Source organism: Oncorhynchus mykiss, chromosome 2 (assembly GCF_013265735.2).
Source record: "Oncorhynchus mykiss isolate Arlee chromosome 2, USDA_OmykA_1.1, whole genome shotgun sequence".
Taxonomy (NCBI): domain Eukaryota; kingdom Metazoa; phylum Chordata; class Actinopteri; order Salmoniformes; family Salmonidae; genus Oncorhynchus; species Oncorhynchus mykiss.
Window position 1 is genome coordinate 75,892,458 of NC_048566.1, and position 23,063 is coordinate 75,915,520.

Below are 23,063 nucleotides of genomic sequence, written 5' to 3' on the forward strand. Positions count from 1 at the left end.
ATTTGTTTGTGTACCTGTTTGACATTTCATTGACTGTTAGGAGCTCGCTGCATCTGCTATAACATCTACTAAACTGTGTACTTGACTAATAAACTTTGATTTGATTTGTGTGGTGGTTGTCTCAGTCTGCAGCTGTGTCTGTCTCTAGGTCATCATTGGTAGGCCTAATGGCTCACATAGGTCATCTGGACAAAATTGTCAAATAAAGGCTGAATGAAATCAAACTGGTGTTTTGATTCTGCGCTGTGTTGTTGCTATCGTAACCCATTACTGACTGTTGCCATGGTGATCCCCTACTGACTGTGCTGTTACCAAAGGGCTGCTTGCTTACTGTCATCTACGTGTGTGTTTGATCGGTCTCCTATCCTGTTGGTAATGATAAATTATAATACTATTTGTGTGTGTGTGTGTGTTTGTATACACATTTTACAATACTTGTGAGTACCAGACGTCCTCACAAGAATAGCAAACCAACTGAAATGCAGAGAACTGAGGACATTTTGCCAGTCCTCACTTGTAAAAAGGCTATTTTAGGCTTAGGGTTCAAATTAGGGTTAAGGTTAGAATTAGGGTTATTGTTAAGGTTAGAGGTTAGTGGTTAGGTTTAGGGTTAAGAATTAGGCTTATTATGCTTACATTTAGGGTTAGGGGTTAGGGTTAAGGTTAAGGTTATGGTTAGGATCGGGGTAAGAGTTAGGTTTAAGGTTAAGGTTTATTTTGGGGTAGGGGAAGATAGGGCTATGGGAAGGTAGAATTTTGAATGGGAATCCAAAAAGTCTTGACATGTATAGTAAGACATTGTTTGTGTGTGTGTGTGTGTGTGTGTGTGTGTGTGTGTGTGTGTGTGTGTGTGTGTGTGTGTGTGTGTGTGCGCGTACGTGAGTGAGTGTGTGTGTGAGAGAGAGAGAGAGCACATTACAGATGGTTTCCATGGTGCAGCAGTAGACAAGATGAAAGGAGTGCTTTTCTTCTGTGATATAACACACACACATACATACATACATACATACATACTGTACATACATACATACACACACACACACATGCCTATTCCCACACACATTGATAGATGGATAGATCTCACATCCCATGTAGTAGATATGGCATGACTTGAACCTGTGACCTTGATTCTCTCAGTCCAATCTTAGCCATTACACCAAGAGGTTTGAACCTCTGGATGCTACATCAGTAATAGATAAAGTCAAACATCTGGGAACTTGTGCACAGGGATTAGAATTCTCAGCAACGAGCCATGGAGTAGTTGTGCTTATTCAAATCATTTAAATTAGAGCTTTTTCCGTCCTTCATTCCTTGACTGGGATCAGTGAATGTAGAATCAAATCAAATCAAATCAAATCGATTTATATAGCCCTTCGTACATCAGCTGATATCTCAAAGTGCTGTACAGAAACCCAGCCTAAAACCCCAAACAGCAAGCAATGCAGGTGTAGAAGCACGGTGGCTAGGAAAAACTCCCTAGAAAGGCCAAAACATAGGAAGAAACCTAGAGAGGAACCAGGCTATGTGGGGTGGCCAGTCCTCTTCTGGCTGTGCCGGGTGGAGATTATAACAGAACATGGCCAAGATGAACACAAAAACAATATGGTATAAGACATCTATGATATATGTTATCTTAAATAATGTATGTGGCATGAAACATTAATATATATTTATCTGGCACAGCCTCAATGTCTGTATTGTGAGTGAACTGTCCCTTTAAGGAACAGAACCTGTCACGCGGTATGACCATGCGGAAGTAGACAGTCTGACAGACAGAGTCGTTGTGTTTTAGCGGAAAGTAATAAACAACCAACTATTAGATAGATACCTGCGGCCGTGTACACACTACACGCTGTCAATGGTCAGGTAAGACCAATGAAACATATATTTACTTAATTATACTGTCGATAGTAAGATAGCTCAATGAGTAACGTTATTTGACTCCAGCTGAGAGTGTGCCAATCTCCCGAGCTGTCTGGGTCCACAACCCGGAGAGAGAGGGCTGTTGCCCGGGAGATGATGACTCCAGCACGTCAGTGGCTGGGGCCGCTGAGAGCTGGATGTAAAATGTTTACATGATCTCGCTGCACGGAAGATACACTAGCTTTATAGCTAGCTAGCTAACTGGACAGTACACAATGCTAACTTTGTTATATGGGACATCATTATAAGTATGAGTTGCTAAGGCTGTCACTTCCCAGGTTATTTATCTGTGTATGAGGTGACAGGTCCAGGAAGGACCAGAGCTGTCACGTCAGCTAAGGTTAAATGGTAAGCTGAGTCTGGGAGAAAGAATGAGAGCGACAGATGAAAGAGAGGTCACAAGCACCTGTAGGTGAAAAGTCAAAAAGGTTAGTTAGCTACTTACAGCATTCTGCTTTCAGAGTTCCGTTTGCAAGATCCCTTTGTCCCTCGGCACCCCCCTTTCTTTCTTTCACTCACTGTCTTTCTCCCTCTCGCTCTCTCTGTGTGTAGGATGAGTGTGAAGCAGTGTCTGGAGGGTCAGGTGTACTCTGTGCCTCTGATACAGTCAGACCTGAGGAGGGAGGAGGCTGTTCACCAGATAGCAGACACCCTGCTCTACCTAGAGACTATCTCTACTGACATCTTTACCAGGTACACACACACACACACACACACACAGACACAGATAAGAGGTTTGTAAGTCATCCTAAAATAGCATGTTCTACATATGATGCCTGTTAGCTAAGATGCTCTTGGTTTATACATGACACACATTTAACTACTTTATCAGCAGAACACACACACTCACATACTGTGACTTTCCCCTGGTGTGTGTAGAGTGTCTGAGAGTGTAGAGCGGAACCGCTGTCAGCTGCAGAGTGTGACAGATCGAATCAGGCTAGCCCAGGCCCGTGTCAACAAGATCAAAGGTAGCAAGAAGGCCACCAAGGTAACACACATTTCACATGTTCCCCTTCTAATCACTGTTCCCAATACATGCAGGTCTCTGAGAGTACAATACTTGAGTACTGTGTGTGTGTGTGTGTGTGTGTGTAGGTGTTCTCCAGTGCTAAGTATCCAGCTCCAGAGCGTCTCCAGGATTACTCCTCCATCTTCAGTGGAGCCACAGACCCTGCCTCCCAGACACGCCCCCGATACCGTATACAGGCCAAACTACGACCCCTTGACGACAAGGCCCTGCAGGTAACACACATAACACACACACATGTAAAACATTTCAGTACAAAGGACCTGCATTTTTCAGAGGTCTTGCAGATTGTAGGACTTTGGAAACAGAAAGCACTGGCTCCTCCACACTGCTAAACTAGTTTGTATATGCAAAAGCAAATGCAGTGTTTTAGCAGTATAGGCCTAGCTGTTTAGATATGTAATATGACCATACCTTTTTGGCTTTCATCCACGATATACAGTCTGCTTAGTCCACAGGGCTTTTACTGCTGCATTTACAGACGTGCCTGTTATGTACATTTCTTGTGTTACTTTTTGAATTATTAGATTTTTTAAATGTAATTTAATTTAGTCAATATTTTATTAACTCTATTTGTTGAACTGCATTGTTGGTTAAGGGCTTGTAAGTAAGCATTTCACAGTAAGGTTTACACCTGTTGTATTCGGCGCATGTGACCTGTTCTGACCTGGGGACATGACATGAAAAGCCCTGACTAAAACTACCCACAGGAAACTACTCCCTACACCAGGGTTCCCCAACTTGCAGCCTGCGGGTCAAAACATTTTTTTTGGGGGGGAGACTGAAAAACACTAGCAAATTAGCTCATGTCATTTTAACATTGAGTAGCACCCCCCACCCCTTTTGCCCTTCGTCGGGACATGGACTCTACAAGGTGCTGAAAGCATTCCACTGGGTTGCTGGCCCATGTTGACTCCAATGCTTCCAACAGTTGTGTCAAGTTGGCTAGATGTCCTTTGGGTGGTGGACCATTCTTGATACACACCGGAAACGGTTTAGTGTGAAAAACCCAGCAGCATTGCAGTTCTTTGTGTGTGTGTACCTCAGCTCAGCAGTGAAATTGTGCATTATTGATAGTGAACACCACTGAGTTCTCCCTCGCTGCCAGAACCAAAAACTTACAGAAACAGGAGTATGTTTTTGCTGTGTCTGAGAGGGAGAGAACGATTTGTGCACTTTCCTGGCTCAGAGATGTATTATTTATGAAACCTCAAGCACTGCAGAGAGAGAGGGAGATGAGAGAGCGAGTGAATGAGTGTGAGGGAGAGAGAAATAGACAGAGGCTGATGACAAAAAGAGAAAGAGTGGGAGTTATTCATTCTGTTGAAGGTTTTGAATTTGTCTCTCTCTCTCTTTCTCTTACCTGCAAGGCTGTCTCTATTGGAAAGCTACTAGCTCTCATTTCGTACAAAAACAGAGATGGAAAGCAAAGCCAATTCATGATTACGTCTGGTGGCCATTTGTGTTTACTGAAGGAGGTTCTTACTAGACTCATCCCATCTAATATCTGTCCTCTCTTGTTCTACACCCCTCTCTCTCTCTGTCCACCTCTAGGAGAAGTTGTGTTATTACCCGGTGTGTGTGAGCAGTAAGAAGCGTTCGGAGGATGAGACCGAGGAGGGGCTGGGCGGTCTGCCTCGAAACATCTCCTCTGTCAGCTCCCTGCTGCTGTTTAATACTACAGAGAACCTGTTAGTACACACACACACACACACACACACACACACACACACACACACACACACACACACACACACACACACACACACACACACACACACACTCTAACTGGTCGTATATGTGTTTAGGTATAAGAAGTATGTGTTCCTGGACCCCCTGGCTGGGGCGGTGACTAAAACACACACCACTCTGGAGACAGAGAAGGAAGAGAAACCATTTGACGCTCCCCTATCCATAACCAAGAGAGAACAGCTGGAGAGACAGGTACACACACACCATACATACTGTATACACACTCCCACACTATTCTCGAAATAACTGGGGGCCTGTGGCATTGCTGTCTTTGGACTATAATATTTTTTTCAATGGGCCATACTAACAAGTTAAAGTGTGACAGTAAATTATTACACTTTATTTCTTCCTCCTGCTCTCATTCCCTCTCCATTTGTCCCTGTAGACAGCAGAGAGCTACTTCTATGTTCCAGACCTGGGTCAGGTCCCAGAGATAGACGTCCCCTCCTACCTACCAGACCTGCCAGGCATTGCTGACGACCTGTCCTACAGCCAAGACCTGGGGCCCGGCATCGCACCCTCTGGACCCACACACACCTTCCCTGAACTACCCTCCTTCTCTGGGGAGGACATGCCCGGTACACAGACTGTCTCTTTTGTGTGGATTATACAGAAGTTTCCATGGAAATCGGTCATATCAAATGAGGCAAATGTTTCTATTGGTCTATTGTTTGTTTGTTTGTTACAGGTTCTCAATTCCAAGTTGCAGTCCCGCCTCCTCCCCCACTTCCCCCTCCCCCACCACCAGAGCCCACACATATCCCCACCCCTCCCCCTGGTCTCCCCCCTCCTCCACCTCCTCCCCCACCAGAGCCTGCAAATAGCCCTGCAGACGCCAGCACAGGTAACACACACACAGTATACACACACACTATACACAAACACACTCTCCTTCTCTTGAAAAGTGTATTTACCTCCAGCTCCTGTAGTGGGCGCTCCCAGCGAGGTGGTTGAATCAAACAGCCGGGCCAGTCTACTAGAGTCCATACGCAACGCTGGAGGCATTGGAAAGGCCAAACTACGCAACGTCAAAGAACGCAAGATGGAGAAAAAAAAACAGAAGGAGCAGGAACAAGGTAAAGGAGAAGAGGGGAGGGAGAGGTGGATGAGTGTCTTGATTTCTCCTCTTGAATGACAAACGAGAGATTACTCTTGAACCTGGTGACTCTTTGAGAACATTTTATAGTCCCAACAGAGCAATGATCGCTACAGGCCTCCAGTTCTTTAAAGGGGAAATCAGCAGTTGCTACATCCATTTTTGGACTTATAAATGAATTATACAGTGCCTTGCGAAAGTATTCGGCCCCCTTGAACTTTGCGACCTTTTGCCACATTTCAGGCTTCAACATAAAGATATAAAACTGTATTTTTTGTGAAGAATCAACAACAAGTGGGACACAATCATGAAGTGGAACGACATTTATTGGATATTTCAAACTTTTTTAACAAATCAAAAACTGAAAAATTGTCCGTGCAAAATTATTCAGCCCCCTTATGTTAATACTTTGTAGCGCCACCTTTTGCTGCGATTACAGCTGTAAGTCGCTTGGGGTATGTCTCTATCAGTTTTGCACATCGAGAGGCTGACATTTTTTCCCATTCCTCCTTGCAAAACAGCTCGAGCTCAGTGAGGTTGGATGGAGAGCATTTGTGAACAGCAGTTTTCAGTTCTTTCCACAGATTCTCGATTGGATTCAGGTCTGGACTTTGACTTGGCCATTCTAACACCTGGATATGTTTATTTTTGAACCCATTCCATTGTAGATTTTGCTTTATGTTTTGGATCATTGTCTTGTTGGAAGACAAATCTCCGTCCCAGTCTCAGGTCTTTTGCAGACTCCATCAGGTTTTCTTCCAGAATGGTCCTGTATTTGGCTCCATCCATCTTCCCATCAATTTTAACCATCTTCCCTGTCCCTGCTGAAGAAAAGCAGGCCCAAACCATGATGCTGCCACCACCATGTTTGACAGTGGGGATGGTGTGTTCGGGGTGATGAGCTGTGTTGCTTTTACGCCAAACATAACGTTTTGCATTGTTGCCAAAAAGTTCAATTTTGGTTTCATCTGAACAGAGCACCTTCTTCCACATGTTTGGTGTGTCTCCCAGGTGGCTTGTGGCAAACTTTAAACAGCACTTTTTATGTATATCTTTAAGAAATGGCTTTCTTCTTGCCACTCTTCCATAAAGGCCAGATTTGTGCAATATACGACTGATTGTTGTCCTATGGACAGAGTCTCCCACCTCAGCTGTAGATCTCTGCAGTTCATCCAGAGTGGATCATGGGCCTCTTGGCTGCATCTCTGATCAGTCTTCTCCTTGTATGAGCTGAAAGTTTAGAGGGACGGCCAGGTCTTGGTAGATTTGCAGTGGTCTGATACTCCTTCCATTTCAATATTATCGCTTGCACAGTGCTCCTTGGGATGTTTAAAGCTTGGGAAATCTTTTTGTATCCAAATCCGGCTTTAAACTTCTTCACAACAGTATCTCGGACCTGCCTGGTGTGTTCCTTGTTCTTCATGATGCTCTCTGCGCTTTTAACGGACCTCTGAGACTATCACAGTGCAGGTGCATTTTATACGGAGACTTGATTACACACAGGTGGATTGTATTTATCATCATTAGTCATTTAGGTCAACATTGGATCATTCAGAGATCCTCACTGAACTTCTGGAGAGAGTTTGCTGCACTGAAAGTAAAGGGGCTGAATAATTTTGCACGCCCAATTTTTCAGTTTTGGATTTGTTAAAAAAGTTTGAAATATCCAATAAATGTCGTTCCACTTCATGATTGTGTCCCACTTGTTGTTGATTCTTCACAAAAAAATACAGTTTTATATCTTTATGTTTGAAGCCTGAAATGTGGCAAAAGGTCGCAAAGTTCAAGGGGGCCGAATACTTTCGCAAGGCACTGTATGTACCCATTGATTCTTAAAGAGTACAACTTATCAATGCCTCATGAGCGTAGTTCAACTGTCGTATCCCATCAGAACCCAAAATATAAGGTTGTTTTACTCAAATGTAAATATAAAGAAACACTGTGTAATCTAAAACAGTTAAAGCTATAATTTTGATATCATGGATTGAATTTGAGTGGTTACATTTCTCCAGCCCCATCCCTGCACGTTTTGCTGAAACAGTGGTGGGGAGAACGCTTTATTGTTTTAACTGCTGATTTAACTTACAGAGCATATTTGGGACATAGTGTGTGTGTGTGCAGACTCCAAACAACAGTTACCTAACTAGTCATAGAGAACAGCTCAGGGCTGCATGACCTTTAGATATATAAACATTACCTTCATTAAAGCACTGATTTAACTACACTCTGTTTTTATCTGTAAGACTTTGCTGTGTGTGAGTGAGCAAGCTTGTGTGTTAGACCTTTGAGTGAGTCCACAGTCATTAGTGCTGGTTCAGTTGTTGCTGGACCACTCAAAAATTTAACAGCGGGGTTCATCTGAACATGAAATAAAGACTACTAGTTGTTCACTAGCTGAACTATTTATGTTGTGTGTAGCTACAGTAGATGTAACTGTTCTGGTCTCTCTCCACTGTACTAAAAATGCCATAGAAATGTAATATCATCTCTGCTTCACTGCATTGTGTTCCCTCTCTCAGTGGTAGCAGCAGCCAGTGGAGGAGACTTCATGTCAGATCTCTTCAATAAGTTGGCCATGCGAAGGAAAGGTGAGAACGCTCCTCCCCCATTCTTCTCTCATCTCCCCTGGGTTATTGTCCCTCTGATAGTAGTGTAGTAGTATTTCTAGGTCTTGGTGATAGTAGAATTTGTGTGTTTCCCAGGTATCTCTGGTAAGGGTCCTGTAGGCGGGGACTCAGGGGAGGGCCCAGCTGGATCTGGCAGCGCATTCGCTAGGATGTCCGATGTAATCCCGCCTCTTCCTGCCCCCCATCAGCCAACCACTGAAGACGAGGACGACTGGGAGGCCTGAGACTAGCCAATCAGAACCAATGGAACTCTGAGCACATCTAGCTCTAAGCCAATCAAAGAAAAGAATACTGAGGAAGGAAACTAACACTCGATATATTTTTTTTTACCTTTATTTAACTAGGCAAGTCAGTTAAGAACAAATTCTTATTTACAATGACGGCCTACCCCGGGCCAATTATGCGCCGCCCTATGGTACTCCCAATCACGGTTGGATGTGATACAGCCTGGATTCGAACCAGGGACTGTAGTGACGCCTCTTGCACCGAGATGCAGTGCCTTAGACTGGGATCCCTAAAAAACAAATGTGATGCTGTACTGTCTGTAGGGTTCCTTCAAGATCAGGGATGGGCAACTGTATGTATATATTTTTTGACTCAGTCAGGTTCTCAACTTACTGTTACGTTATGTATTATATTATTCTAAGGTGCAGTTTTGACATTTGGTTGTGCATCAGCAGTCACTCAATTAGCCCATGTCAGCAAAAATGATTTAGTCTAGTGGCCAGCTAATTTACCAATCTATCTAAACTTGTAGTAAGCATTGTTGAATTACAGACCCGGGTGGAGCCCATTGATCATCAGTTATCATATTAAAAACTGCAAACATTTGCCTCCACCCTATAGGGGGGGGCGCAAAAAATGTTTGCTCATGGGGGGAGCAGCAGACCCACGAGCCACTGCGGCTGTTCGTGAGTTCCGTTTTTTGTGTGGCCCCCACAGCCCATCAAAGTTGCCCATCCCTGTTCCAGATGATCCTTATTGAGAGAATACTGGACAAACAACTACAGGAGATAAGTCAGACCTCATCTCAGCATTATTAAGTATAATCAAGTAACACGTAAATATAATTACATAACTAACACCACACTAAAGCAGCACAACATTTCTATCAGAATGTTATGAACATCATTCAATAAAAATTATTTTGCATAAAATACTGGCAGTGGAGAGTTGACTGATCTGTACTGTTGGAGAGGTATGGGTGTAAAACATACAAAGAGCCTCAACCATCATGCTTTGACGAGTGTGTGCTTTAACATCCCTCGAGGAGAATCCAATCAGAAGTCCTGTCTCCAGAGCGAGGATATCCGAGAGGTGAGGTAGCTCTCTTCTGACCAGCGTTACACACCAGAACACCTGCTACCCCTTCCTCTCATAGCTGCTGCTGTTTCTTCTTCTCCATAAAGAACTGAGAAAGAGAAAAGAAGGAGTTGGGTCAGAGGGCATGTGCTCTACAGACATAGTGTGTGTGTATTATCCATTGCAGGTGTGTGTGTATTACCCGTCTCAGGCTGGCGAAGGCAGGGCCGAAGCTGGTGTGTGTGTGCGTGTGTGCTCTGATCCAGTCGGGGAGTTTGGCCAGCGTTGCAGGTCGGGAGTACCGTCGGTCACACAGAACGATACATGCATAGTCTTCACGGTGACGGATGGCTCTTCCTGTGGGGAGAGGAAATGAGGTCATCCCCAGAAGATTGTTTGATTAGGGGTACAGTGATTGATTAGGCCAGGGGTATACAACGTAGCTTGTAATACAGATAGATAGTCAATCTATAGTTAACTGAGAAGGTGTAGAAATATAGAGAGTACCTATGGATTGATTGACAGCCTTCATACAGAGGTTCTCTATCAGAGCCTGGCCTGGACTCCTCCCACCAGAGTGAGGCTGAAACAGAACAGAGTGTGAGTGTGCCTAAGCCATAGACTTAACAATTAATGATGCAGGATGGACTGAGTTTTCCATTCATCTCTATTGCCCAGGTTCTGACCAGAGTTAAGCGCGCATAAATGAAACGTAATTACCTTTTTATTCACTTTTCTCTCTATGCGTATTCTGACCTTGAACTTAAGCTTGAGAATAGCATGCTATTCACCCACGATTTGTTTGAGGTGGAGCTTGAATAAATGAAAGTGTCTACAGAAACACCGTATTCTGACCTCGACTTAATTCTCCAATTGTTCCAGCAGTGATATGCGCGAGGAAACCATGAATAAGGTCTAGCGAACCTCCCGGTTCCCAGTGGAAAAAGAGTTTATGTATGACCTTTAGAATGATTTGATTATATGCCCAGGCTTTTCTCAGTTTTATTTTACAATTTGTATCATGTTAAATATTAGCCACTATCGGGAGCCACCCACATACATGTATTTTTGCATCATTCCATTCACCTTTCTTTCCTCTGTCACAACGGTGTAGTTGTTCCTGAGGGTTGCTAGCATTAGTGGACCATATTAGGCAACGTTGTGCAATAATATGGGACATGTAGCCTATTTGAATCATTGTGCTATCTAACCTCCAAACAAGCTTCAATGCCATACAACACTCCTTCCGTGGCCTCCAACTGCTCTTAAACGCTAGTAAAACAAAATGCATGCTTTTCAACCGTTCACTGCCTGCACCCGCACGCCCGACTAGCATCACCACCCTGGATGGTTCCGACCTAGAATATGTGGACATCTATAAGTACCTAGGTGTCTGGCTAGACTGTAAACTCTCCTTCTAGACTCATATCAAACATCTCCAATCTAAAATCAAATCTAGAATCGGCTTTCTATTCCGCAACAAAGCCTCCATCGGTAGGATAGTCAGTAAAACTGACTATCCTACCGATCCTCGACTTCGGCGATGTCATCTACAAAATAGCTTCCAATACTCTACTCAGCAAACTGGATGCAGTTTATCACAGTGCCATCCGTTTTGTTACTAAAGCACCTTATACCACCCACCACTGCTACCTGTATGCTCTAGTCGGCTGGCAATCGCTACATATTCGTCATATTCGTCCATGCTAGGTAAATCTCCGCCTTATCTCAGTTCACTGGTCACGATGTCAACACCCACCCGTAGCACACGCTTCAGCAGGTGTATCTCACTGACCATCCCTAAAGCCAACACCTCATTTGGCCGCCTTTCCTTCCAGTTCTCTGCTGCCTGTGACTGGAAAGAATTGCAAAAATCGCTGAAGTTGGAGACTTATCTCCCTCACCAACTTTAAACATCTGCTATCTGAGCAGCTAACGATCGCTGCAGCTGTACATAGTCCATCGGTAAATAGCCCACCCAATTTACCTACCTCATTCATCCCCATACTGTTTATATTTATTTACTTTTCTGCTCTTTTGCACACCAGTATCTCTACCTGCACATGACCATCTGATCATTTATCACTCCAGTGTTAATCTGCAAAATTGTAATTATTCGCCTACCTCCTCATGCCTTTTGCACACAATGTATATAGACTCTTTTTCTTTCTACTGTGTTATTGACTTGTTAATTGTTTACTCCATGTGTAACTCTGTGTTGTCTGTTCACACTGCTATGCTTTATCTTGGCCAGGTCGCAGTTGCAAATGAGAACTTGTTCTCAACTAGCCTACCTGGTTAAATAAAGGTGAAAAAAAAATGGAAGTCAGACATATAGCAGGTTAAACCTGGAGCCTGATGCACGGTTCACCACGACTGGACCATTGTCATACAGTTCCATGATTAGGGTATATTTATAGGATTATTGTTCAACCCCTATTATACACTTTTCCCCACCTTCTAATATTTCATGGATTGAACTTTAATATGACAACTTTCAGGATGAATCAAACCACTTGTTTTATTATTTTGTGTGTAAAGGCTCTCTAAACTGTTTTTATGATTCATACATACTTTCCTAACCCTAAAATGTGCCTAAATCTACAAAATGTGAGTATTTTTTTTATCTACCAGTTGGTGCTGAAATGGAGACGAATATGCATAGATGACTTTCTTTAAATTGATCCCTATTTTGTGAACCTGTTCTCTCGATGTATTTTATTTATTCTGTCGACAAAATGATAATTAAAAGGTGCACCATATTTAAAGGGATGGCTTAAGATAAATGTACTCAAAACCCCATTGAATGAAAACTCATTGAGAAAATCAGTTAGCCAGCAAGTGAGAGGGTTTTCAGCAGTTGAATGAAATGTATTCAGAGTGCGCAACGTAGCCACACCTGCAGAGCACGTTAGGTGACTGAATAAGGTAGGAAAGGCATTCATTGTGTAGGAAAGGCATAAATTCCTAAGTTGGAATTGGCCCCTATGAGAAGGGTGAGAATGGTAAATGAATACCCAAAAATGTGTATGCGCGTGTTTTCCGTCTCACCAGGTTCTTGTCCAGGTAAGCCATCTTCTCCTTTAACTCTGGAGACTTGATGTTTGGATATGGCATCCCTACCATCACAATACACCTACACACACACACATTTATTAACATACAACAGGGGCCGGCATTTTAGTTTTGGGTCAATAAAGACTGATACCTGGTGATTTTCCAGCTAAAATGAGTTTATTTGAGGAAATCTGTTTCCAAGTATTCCCGTGAATAAAAAAAAAAAGGACATGCAGTGCATTCAGAAAGTGTTCAGACCCCTAGACTTAAACATTTTGTTACGATACAGCCTTATTCTTAAATGTATTAAATGTTTTATTTTCTCATCAATCTACTCACAATGCCCCATAATAACAAAGCAAAAACAGGTTTAGAAATGTTTGCAAATAAAAAAAATTAATCAAAACGATTTAAATACATTTACATAAGTATTCAGACCCTTTACTCTGTACTTTGTTGAAGCACCTTACAGCCTCGAGTCTTCTTGGGTATGACCCTATAAGCTTGGCACACTTGAATTTGGGGAGTTTCTCCCATTCTTCTCTGCAGATCCTCTCAAGCTCGGTCAGGCTGGATGGGGAGCGTCACTGACAAGCTATTTTCAGGTCTCTCCAGGGATGTTTGATCGGGTTCAAGTCTGGGCTCTGGCTGGGCAACTCAAGGACATTGAGACTTTTCCCGAAGCCACTCCTGCATTGTCTTGGCTGTGTGCTTAGGGTTGTTGTCCTGTAGGAAGGTGAACCTTCGCCCCAGGCCCTAAGCACTCTGGAGCAGGTTTTCATCAAGAATCTCACTGTACTTTGTACTCTGTTCATCTTTCCCTTGATCCTGACTAGTCTCCAAGTCCCTGTCGCTGAAAAACATCCCCACAGCATGATGCAACCACCATGCTTCATCTTAGGGATGGTGCCAGGTTTCCTCCAGACGTGACGCTTGGCAATCAGGCAAGAAAGTTCAATCTTGGTTTTATCAGACCAGAGAATCTTATTTCTCAAACTCCAAGCGGGCTGTCATTTGCCTTTTACTGAGGAGTGTGTTCTGTCTGGCCACTCTACCATAAAGACCTGATTGGTGGAGTGCTGCAGAGATGTTTGTCCTTCTGGAAGGTTCTCCCATCTCCACAGAGGAACTCTGTATGAGTGACCAACGGGTTCTTGATCAGCTCCCTGACCAAGGCCCTTCTCCCCCGATTGCTCAGTTTGGCCGGGCGGCCAGCTCTATAAAAAGAGTCTTGGTGGTTCAAAACTTCTTCCATTTAAGAATGATGGAGGCCACTGTGTTCTTGGGAACCTTCAATGCTGCAGAAATGTTTTGGTACCCTTCCCCAGATCTGTGCCTCGAGTCTCATAGCAAAGGTCCTGAATACTTATGTAAATTAGGTATCTGTTTTACATTTTTAATACATTTGCAAAAATAAAAATACCCCCAAAAACTTTTTAGATTTGTCATTATGGGGTATTGTGTGTATATTGATGAGGGAAAACATTTATTTAAATCAATTTTAAAATAATGCTGTAACATAACAAAACGTGGAAAAAGTCAAGGGGTCTGAATACTTTACGAATGCACTGTATATGATCATGTAAATGTAATAAAGGTATGACATTATTGTTATTTTCAAATACAATGTCTCTTTGGGCTTAATTTGTACACCACAAATTGACCACAACTACTATAATTATGTTCCGCTGACCATCCGCTCTGACAACAATCGGCCAGCGGCTGAATCTAGTTACCGACCCCTGACATACACCGTCTTTATCCAAGAAACAAACAACCGATGCTTTCACAATGAGAGATCTGTAACACACACCTGCCTAGGTCGTCTGAGAAGTTGATACCCTCGCTCATCTTTCCCCCGACCACAGAGAACAGCAACGCTCCAGAGAGTGTACCCGCATCCACAGCACACCTCTGAGAGAGAGAGATAGTCATTCAACAATCTTTCCAAAAAGCAACATCTTTATCTGATGTTTAAATCTCATAAAGGTGAGATGAGGTGTTTTGTAGTCATTTTAAGTGATGGTAGTTTGTTTTGTGTCTCACCTGGATTGTGCGTGAGAACTCATTGAGCACCTTTTCCACCTGGTTGGCTTTCTTTGGCTCCTGGAAGATCTGAGAGAAACATACACTGAATATATGGACTTTCAAGAGAGAAACATATATACTTGATAGCAAGATGGTATGTGTACCTTCTTCTTGCTAGAGAGGCGTGCCAGAACTCCGCTGGCATCCCAGTTCTCCAGAATCCTTCTGGAGTAATCGTAGGAAGGGAAGAAACACACCACGCCTCCCGGCACCACGTTACACAGGTTAGACAGCACACGGCCAGTCTCCTCCATCTACACACACACAAACACATACACATTACACTCCCCTCTGCCCATTAGCATTAACATTGGCTTCTCAGAATGGCATAATGCCGTTTTAAAAGGTGTGTATGTAACCATGTGTGGTGTGTCTCTGTTCTGGAAGGTGAACTCCAGCTCCTGACCAGACGGGCCACTGCACAGCACTATGGGTAGGATATTCTCTGGAGGAATCACATGACCTGCCAAACACACATACACACAGTCAGTTTGTCCAAACCAGGAGCTTCTCAGCTAGAACCAATTAGTATCTGTGTTCAATGAGAAATTACTTTATGGTTTATTATCACTATAACACTGACCTTTAACCTGCTCTCTTATTCTAGCTAACTACCCCCAGTCCTCCCAGATCTATCTTAGGGTACTCACCACAGGAGAACTCTATGATGCGCTCCGCTCCAACACCAGCAGAGAACAACAGCTCCTGCTTAAAGTCAGACACCTAGACACAGACGCACAGAGTAGTCGTCTTGACTTTAATTTGCCTAGGTCATCACAGGGGATGAAGATAAGAATGAGTACATGCGTGTGTTCTTACAGGCTGCATGGTTCCTCCAGCGATGATGACAGCTCTACAGTCCTTCAGCACCTGAGAAAAGTGGACCGCTGGGTTCAACAGGAGGAACTTCATACTACTCACCGCTACATTACCTGGAGAGAAAGAGGTAGAGAAACATTAGCATGTTGGGAGAAACTAGTTTCTGCTCAACAGAGAAGTTGGGGTGTGTGTGTGTACCTTGTGTGTGTAGCACCACACGTCCGTCAGTGTTGGCGTTGGTGAGAGCCATGAAGAAGCCCTCTACCTGCATCATAGGGGATGCTGCCAGCTCCCTCTCCTCTGCTGCTCCCTGCTGGCCTGGAGGTGACTCTACAGGAGAGAGAGAGAGGGGGACAGAGAGAGTGTCTCTGTTAGGCAGTCCTTGCACCTTAAACATGGTGACAGTCCGTTTTTCGTACATCAGGTAGCTTGGTTCATCACAATACCGTCAACATTTTACAAGGTGACATTCCTAGTGTGTGTGTGTGTTTACCTGTGTCAGGCTGTTGGCTGCTCTGCAGTGTCTGTAGGTAGCGGTTCAGGCCTTCAGTCCGACGATTCTCTTTGTTGGCTGTCTGTGTGTGTGAGGTTTGTGTGTGTGACGTCACACCTGTACCTGCATACTTTTCTATGAAGCCACACAGCTAGAAAGAGAACAAACAACATTAGAAAAACACAGTCACACACACACACACACACACACACACACACACACACACACACACTACACTTACCTTTCTGCTGATCATACTCTTCTCAAAGTATCGCTGTACCTTCATAGAGAGACAAAGAGGAAGAGAAGGAAGCAAAGCAATTTGTCACCAATAACCATAGAATCCATCAATCCCTTCCCCAATTTCTGTGCCAATCGCAGTGTGTTGTGGTTGTGATCTAGTTGTGGTCGTGGTTACCTTGAAGAGGTTGATGTTGTCTATCTGAGCCTTGAACAGGAAGTTGTTGATGGTCAGCAGTTCGGTTACTGGGAGACAAAGTGAGGGGAAGGTCACTACACGGTGTGTGTTTTGTGTGTGTGTGTGTGTGTGCGCGTGCGTTTGTTCTTACCTGGCTGAGTAGTCTGGCTGTGTGGATTCTGCCCCACCTTACCTAAAGACAATATAGATAGATATAACATGGTTTTATATCTAATATGTTTTAAACTCCACTTAGCCTAACAGAAGGCGTTCAGAGTACTGATAGAGCTATTACCATATACAGTGCATTCGAAAAGTATTCAGACCCCTTCCCTTTTTCCACATTTTGTTACGTTACAGCCTTATTCTAAAATGGATTAAACAAATAATATCCTCATCAATCTACACACAATACCCTATAATGACAAAGAGAAAAGAGGTTTTTAGAAATGTTTGCAAATGTATTAAAAACAAAAATACCTTCTTTACATACAGTACCAGTCAAACGTTGACACACCTACTCATTCCATGGTTTTATTTTTTACTATTTTCTACATTGTAAAATAACAGTGAAGACATCAAAGCTATGAAAAAACACATCTGGAATCCTGTAGTAACCAAAAAAGTGTTAAACAAATCAAAATATATTTTATATTTGGGATTCTTTAAAGTAGCCACTCTTTGCACTCTTGGCATTCTCTCAACCAGCTTCCTGACACATCTCAACATCAACTGTTCAGAGGAGAATGGTGAAATCAGGCCTTCATGGTCGAATTGCTGCAAAAAAAACACTACAAAAAGAAACCAATAAGAAGAAGAGACTTACTTGGGCTAAGAAACATGAGCAATGGATATGAGCGGAGGAAATCTGTCCTTTGGTCTGATGAGTCCAAATTTGAGATTTTTGGTTGCAACTGCCATGTCTTTGTGAGACGCAGAGTAGGTGAACGGATGATCGCTGCATGTGTGGTTCCAACCGTGAGGCATGGAGGAAGAGGTATGATGATGCTGGTGACACTGTCTGATTTATTTAGAATGCAAGGCACACTTAACCAGCATGGCTAGCACAGCGTTCTGCAGCCATACGCCATCCCATCTGGTTTGGGCTATCATTTGTTTTTCAACAGGACAATGACCCAACACACCTCCAGGCTGTGTAAGGACTATTTGATCAAGAATAAGTGTGATGGAGTGCTGCATCAGATGACTTGGCCTCCAATTGAGATGGTTTGGGATGAGTTGGACCGCAGAGTGAAGTAAAAGCAGCCAACAAGTGCTCAGCATATGTAGGAACTCCTTCAAGACTGTTGGAAAAGCATTCCAGGTGAAGCTGGGTGAGATAATGCCAAGAGTGTGCAAAGCTGTCATCAAGGGAAAGGGTGGCTACTTTGAAGAATCTGAAATATATTTTGATTTGTTTAACACTTTTTTGGTTCCTACATGATTCGCTATGTGTTATTTCATAGTGTTGATGTCTTCACTATGATTTTACAATGTAGAAAATAGTCAAAATAAAGAAAACCCTTGAATGAGTATGTGTCTCCAAACTTTTGACTGGTACTGTATGTATTCAGACCCTTTGCTATGAGACTCGAAATTGAGCTCAGGTACATCCCTGTTTCCATTGGTCATCCTTGAGATGTATCTACAACTTCATTTGAGTCCACCTATGGTAAATTGATGGGACATGATTTGGAAAGGCATACACCTGTCAATATAAAAGGTCACACAGTTGACAGTGCATCTTAGAGCAAAAAACAATCCATGAGGTCAAAGGAATTGTCCGTAGAGCTCAGAGAAAGGATTGTGTCGAGCCACAGATCTGGAGAAGGAATACCAAAACATTTCTGCAGCATTGAAGGTCCCAAAGAACACAGTGGCCTCCATCATTCTTAAATGGAAGAAGTGTTGAACCTAGAGCTGGCCACCCGGCCAAACTGAGGGGGAGAAGGGCCATGGTCAGGGAGGTGACTAAGAACCCGAAGCTCACTCTGACAGAGCTCGAGAGTTCCTCTGTGGAGATTGGAGTACCTTCCAGAAGGACAACCATCTCTGCAGCACTCCACCAATCAGGCCTTTATGGTAGAGTGGCCAGGCGGAAGCCACTCCTCAGTAAAAGGCACATGACAGCCCGCTTGGAGTTTGCCAAAAGGCACCTAAATGACTCTCAGACCATGAGAAACAAGATTATCTGGTCTGATGAAACCGAGATTGAAGTCTTTGGCCTGAATGCCAAGCATCACGTCTGGAGGAAACCTGGCACCATCTCTATGGTGAAGCATGGTGGTGGCAGCATCATGCTGTGGGGATGTTTTTTAGCAGCAGGGAGTGGGAGACTAGTCAGAATCAAGGGAAAGATGAACAGAGCAAAGTAAAGAGAGATCCTTCATGAAAACCTGCTCCAGAGTGCTCAGGACTTCAGACTGGTGCAAAGGTTCACTTTCCAACAGGACAACGACCCGAAGCACACAGCCAAGACAACGCAGGAGTGGCTTTGGGACAAGTCTCAGACTTGAACCCGATCGAACATCTCTGGAGAGACCTGAAAATAGCTGTGCAGTGAAGCTCCCGAACCAACCTGACAGAGCTTGAGAGGATCTGCAATACTTATTTTCCACCATAATTTGCAAATAAATTCATTAAAAATTCTACAATGTGATTTTCTGGATTTTTTTTCTAATTTTGTCTGTCATAGTTGAAGTGTACCTACGATGAACATTACAGGCCTCTCATCTTTTTAAGTGGGAGAACTTGCACAATTGGTGGCTGACTAAATACTTTTTTGCCCCACTGTATGTAAATGTGATACTTCAGTTGTTTAAAAAAAACATTTGCAAAACCTGTTTTTGCTTTGTCATTATGGTGTATTGTGTGTAGATTGATGAGGGGGAAAGAATCTACGTAATAAATTTTAGAATAAGGTTGTAACGTAACAAAATGTGGAAAAAGTGAAGGGGTCTGAATACCTTCCGAATGCACTGTATATAGGGATCTTGTTCTGGCTCTTTTTCACAGGGCACACATACACACACTTACCTCCCAGCACACGCACCAGCCCCTCCACCACAAAAAGGATCTGTTTAATGTACATCAGGTTCTTGGCCTTCAGTCGACTCCTGTTACACACACACACACACACACACAATCAGACACCGTGTGTGTGTATGTGTGTGTGTGTGTGTGTGTATGTGTGTGTGTGTGTTTACCTGTAGCGTTCAGAGTACTGTGCAAGCTGGGAGTGTGCACGGCATAGCTGGACACAGTATAAAACTTAATTAAACAATATAGACAGCAACAAATATTATTCTACCACAGACACATCGACAAACTACAGTTCTTGTGTGTGTGTGTACCTGTGCTCCAGTTAGTTCTGAGCTGTGTATACAGGAGAGAACGTCACTGAGGTTGTGAGCCTCATCTATGATCAGCACCTAAACCAATCAAATCAAACAGGTAAAACAGCTCAATACATTGTAGAATAAGTAGAGATAGCACAAGGGCGAAATACACGGTTATATATATATATAGCTAAAATATTCATGTTCAAAGGTGTGTGTTTTAAGCATGGTTAACCTGTCCTTTGAGCTGCACCCCCGATGCTCTCCTCGTCCCCTCATGAAGTACAGTCTGATAGGGCAGCACCACCAGCTATACACACACATACATCAAAGACCAGGGTCTCACAATGTAATACCATAATCATTTGAGGGAAAAGGTGTGTGTGATGGTGTGTACCTGTGCGGGGGGTATAGCGAGGCGTGTAGCGTAGTAGGGACAGGAGCGTGTTTCTCTGGCCAGGCTGAGCAGCTGTTCTATGTCTCGTACCGCCCCCAACACTGTATCCCTCAGTGTCTGCAGCCCCTGAGCCCCTACGTACGGACACACCGCCTTAGGCGCACCCCTCTTCCTCTTACCACCCTCCACTTCCTTCGGACGCTGGTCTGAGAGAGAATACAGGAGAAAGAGAGGACATCTTTGAGAAAAGAGAGCAAAACGACAGGTCTGGAGTTCTTTAAAAAGGATAGATTCCTCCTAAAATAAATGTATATGACTTTCCTTAACTGTAGTTGATTCACCAAGACAGTTTTTGAATATGAATTCCCTTACTGAGATACCGAATAACCATATTTTGTTGAGTCAGCATTGCCATGATACCCCATACATTCTGGGAGCATATGTTCTCACCGTGTTTGTTCTTCTGCATTTCCATACAGCGGTCGTTGATACGTTGGACGCTTCCCAGCCGACGCACCTCCTCATTTACACACATATTCTACACAGACACAGCTTATTAATACACAGGATCTACAGGAATGGAAAGAATGTGTAAAGGCCGGTGTGTGTGTATGTGTACCTGTCGGGACCCCAGTGGGACCAGGCTGATGTCCTGGCTGAAGGGACTCTTCTGTACCTCATGGACAAACTGAGCCAGCTGGGAGTGTGTACGGCTGCAGTAGTAGATCTGATGAAACACACGCGCGAACACACACACACTAAGTGGTGTTGACCAAGGACAAAATTCTACATAAGAGAAATAACCTAAGAATCCCAAATATACCTTGGTGACGTGCTCCTCCAACAAGTCATCTTCATCATCGTCATCACCACCACAGAACCTATCGAGTTGAGACAGGGGTGTCATTATGTTGTCAAATTGAAAAACGCTATACTATTTTATTAAGCTACACTCAATTGTGGCCTAGTAATTGGGTTGTCCTTACTTGTTCTTGGTCTTTGATTCGTCATCGCTTTCATACTCAGCCACAATAAGCTCCTCCTCAGGGTTGTTTAGCTCCCCCTCCTGGGGGTCCTTACTTAGCTGCAGCAGCTTCACTGCCTCATCATCCTCACAGCTCTACATATACACACACACGCACAACATTGAAGCTGTTACTGTATACAGCTATACTACTCAGCTATACACATAAGAGTATTATAATGTTATGCTCTACCTTTCTCTTCAGAGCGTATTTCAGCTGAGAGTTGTTTCTGATCATTTCCAGGTGTTCCTCCCTCTTCTTCCTCCGCAGCTCTTCATCCTGACACACACACACAAAGATACAGAAACACAAGAGTGATGCTAACATTCTGTAAACACATAAGTCACACCAAACTACCTCAAAGACCCCCCCAACCTCCACACACATATATACACCACTACCTTCAATTTAGACACAAAGTCCCGTTCTGCCTTCTTCTGCACAAAGTCAGTGATCCAGTCAGGCTCAGCAGAGGAGGATGGCGGGGTGGAGGATGTTGTGGTAGAGAGGGATGAGGAGATGGAGAGAGATGTACCTCCATCCCCCTGCAGCAGTCTGTCTGCCTCCTGTCTCCTCTTTTCCTCATGGTCCCTCAGCCAGCTCAGAGCTCCACAGATCAGACTCAGAGACTTGCCCTGGAACAACAATATATTAATACACAGACTGAGACAGATAGACACACACGTTATTACATAGATATGAACACACACACACCGTTCCAGTAGGGCTCTCAAAGATGCCGACTTTGCCGTGCTCCAGTGCCCCATACAGGGCCTGCATGAACTGCTCCTGGATGGGGTATGGCTGGTAGGGGAAGGGGAAGTGGGGGGCACCAGCCTCTTCCATCACTGCTAATAATGATCTTGCTGCCTGGGGGTTAGAACACTGACAAACTCAGTTGTAATTACCTGTACTATATAAACTCTTTAGAACATGAAATGCAGATTTAGAGCTAGCTAGGTACTTTTTTCGTAGCAGAACTGTTGTAAGCTGAGCATTATCATATCAAGAAGTTGAGAATTCTCAGTTAAACTAACGTTACTGGACTTTCTCAATGCAATACATGGTAACTGATGTGACACCACATTGGGAGTACCCTGTTACCTATGGGTTTTAGATCAATGGTTTTAGATCATTGTCTAACATTTTCCACAGACATTTTACATTGTAACGTTATGTCTGGGACTGTAAGCCTTGGCAAATAATGATTATGCTATAGCTACATTGCATGGAGCATGCATTAGCTAGCTACTTCCTAGTCTGGTCAGTTGTCGATTATGTTAGTTCGAAACGATCGTGACACTTAACCGTTGAATAGTTAAAACAAGAAATAGAAATACTCACAGGTATTGTTTGATTTTAGTTCAATGGCTAGTTGGAGGCTGGCTGGAGCTAGCAAATATGTGTTGACAGAGTTCGTGCATCTTCTACAAGCGCGCCAAGCGTTTCAGAAACGGACCAATGACACGCCGGTGAAATGAAACGTCAAGAGGGACGTACCCGGGCGGCGTGGCGAGAGAGCGCTGAGCTGAGTGTCGGTTTTTATTTTAAAGATTTTGATCATATGAAAGATGGACGTAAAAAAACAATGCTCTTTCTCCCACCACAAAAAAACGTTATTGTTATTTAAAAAATATATATATTCCTCGCTGTGTTTACTACTCAAGAAAGAAATGTGTGAGATAATGTACAGTATTT

The 23,063-nt window shown here is 43.5% G+C and overlaps 2 protein-coding genes across 7 annotated transcripts; one reads left to right on the forward strand and one right to left on the reverse strand.

Moving 5' to 3' along the window:
- The first annotated feature begins 1,731 nt into the window (after nucleotides 1–1,731).
- LOC110496295 (WASH complex subunit 1) lies at nucleotides 1,732–9,585 on the forward strand. 3 transcript variants are annotated; one of them, XM_021572129.2, is made up of 11 exons: nucleotides 1,732–1,866; nucleotides 2,476–2,616; nucleotides 2,803–2,914; nucleotides 3,022–3,168; nucleotides 4,508–4,644; nucleotides 4,762–4,897; nucleotides 5,091–5,283; nucleotides 5,394–5,549; nucleotides 5,626–5,781; nucleotides 8,321–8,389; nucleotides 8,504–9,585. In XM_021572129.2, the coding sequence occupies exons 1-11, from the start codon at nucleotides 1,859–1,861 to the stop codon at nucleotides 8,650–8,652; spliced, it is 1,404 nt and encodes a 467-aa protein (XP_021427804.2). In that variant the 5' UTR covers nucleotides 1,732–1,858; the 3' UTR covers nucleotides 8,653–9,585. The 3 variants fall into 3 exon arrangements, with proteins under 3 accessions (XP_021427804.2, XP_021427797.2, XP_021427788.2); XM_021572122.2 differs by lacking the exon at nucleotides 1,732–1,866 and adding an exon at nucleotides 1,898–2,351 and having other exon boundaries at nucleotides 5,635–5,781; XM_021572113.2 differs by lacking the exon at nucleotides 1,732–1,866 and adding an exon at nucleotides 1,900–2,351.
- ddx11 (DEAD/H (Asp-Glu-Ala-Asp/His) box helicase 11) lies at nucleotides 8,750–22,846 on the reverse strand. Of its 4 annotated transcripts, none has more exons than XM_021572088.2 (28): nucleotides 22,710–22,846; nucleotides 22,080–22,235; nucleotides 21,767–22,000; nucleotides 21,558–21,644; nucleotides 21,327–21,460; nucleotides 21,164–21,221; nucleotides 20,960–21,067; nucleotides 20,791–20,878; nucleotides 20,341–20,546; nucleotides 20,179–20,253; nucleotides 19,959–20,036; nucleotides 19,812–19,858; nucleotides 19,642–19,721; nucleotides 16,757–16,798; nucleotides 16,606–16,673; nucleotides 16,429–16,467; nucleotides 16,188–16,338; nucleotides 15,893–16,024; nucleotides 15,695–15,807; nucleotides 15,526–15,598; nucleotides 15,235–15,338; nucleotides 14,980–15,129; nucleotides 14,834–14,902; nucleotides 14,601–14,701; nucleotides 12,782–12,866; nucleotides 10,238–10,313; nucleotides 9,933–10,087; nucleotides 8,750–9,839 (listed from the first exon to the last, which is right to left on the reverse strand). In XM_021572088.2, exons 2-28 carry the CDS (start codon nucleotides 22,209–22,211, stop codon nucleotides 9,804–9,806), a joined length of 2,721 nt encoding a protein of 906 aa, XP_021427763.2. In that variant the 5' UTR covers nucleotides 22,212–22,235; nucleotides 22,710–22,846; the 3' UTR covers nucleotides 8,750–9,803. The 4 variants fall into 4 exon arrangements, with proteins under 4 accessions (XP_021427763.2, XP_021427776.2, XP_021427756.2 ...); XM_021572101.2 differs by having other exon boundaries at nucleotides 16,429–16,461; nucleotides 21,764–22,000; XM_021572081.2 differs by having other exon boundaries at nucleotides 21,764–22,000.
- Nucleotides 22,847–23,063: the final 217 nt, after the last annotated feature.

Excerpts from the sequence above, each read along its gene's own strand:
- ddx11 (XM_021572081.2), bottom strand. The coding sequence starts at position 22,211 with ATGGAAGAGGCTGGTGCCCCCCACTTCCCCTTCCCCTACCAGCCATAC. Across the intron at positions 16,025-16,187 it reads CAGCCAACAGCCTGACACAG|AGTCACCTCCAGGCCAGCAG; the intron begins GTAAACACACAC and ends TCTCTCCTGTAG. Across the intron at positions 15,130-15,234 it reads ACAGAGACACACCACACATG|ATGGAGGAGACTGGCCGTGT; the intron begins GTTACATACACA and ends GTGTGTGTGTAG.
- LOC110496295 (XM_021572113.2), top strand. The coding sequence starts at position 2,308 with ATGAAAGAGAGGTCACAAGCACCTGTAGGTGAAAAGTCAAAAAG. Across the intron at positions 3,169-4,507 it reads TTGACGACAAGGCCCTGCAG|GAGAAGTTGTGTTATTACCC; the intron begins GTAACACACATA and ends GTCCACCTCTAG. Across the intron at positions 5,550-5,625 it reads CCCTGCAGACGCCAGCACAG|CTCCTGTAGTGGGCGCTCCC; the intron begins GTAACACACACA and ends ATTTACCTCCAG.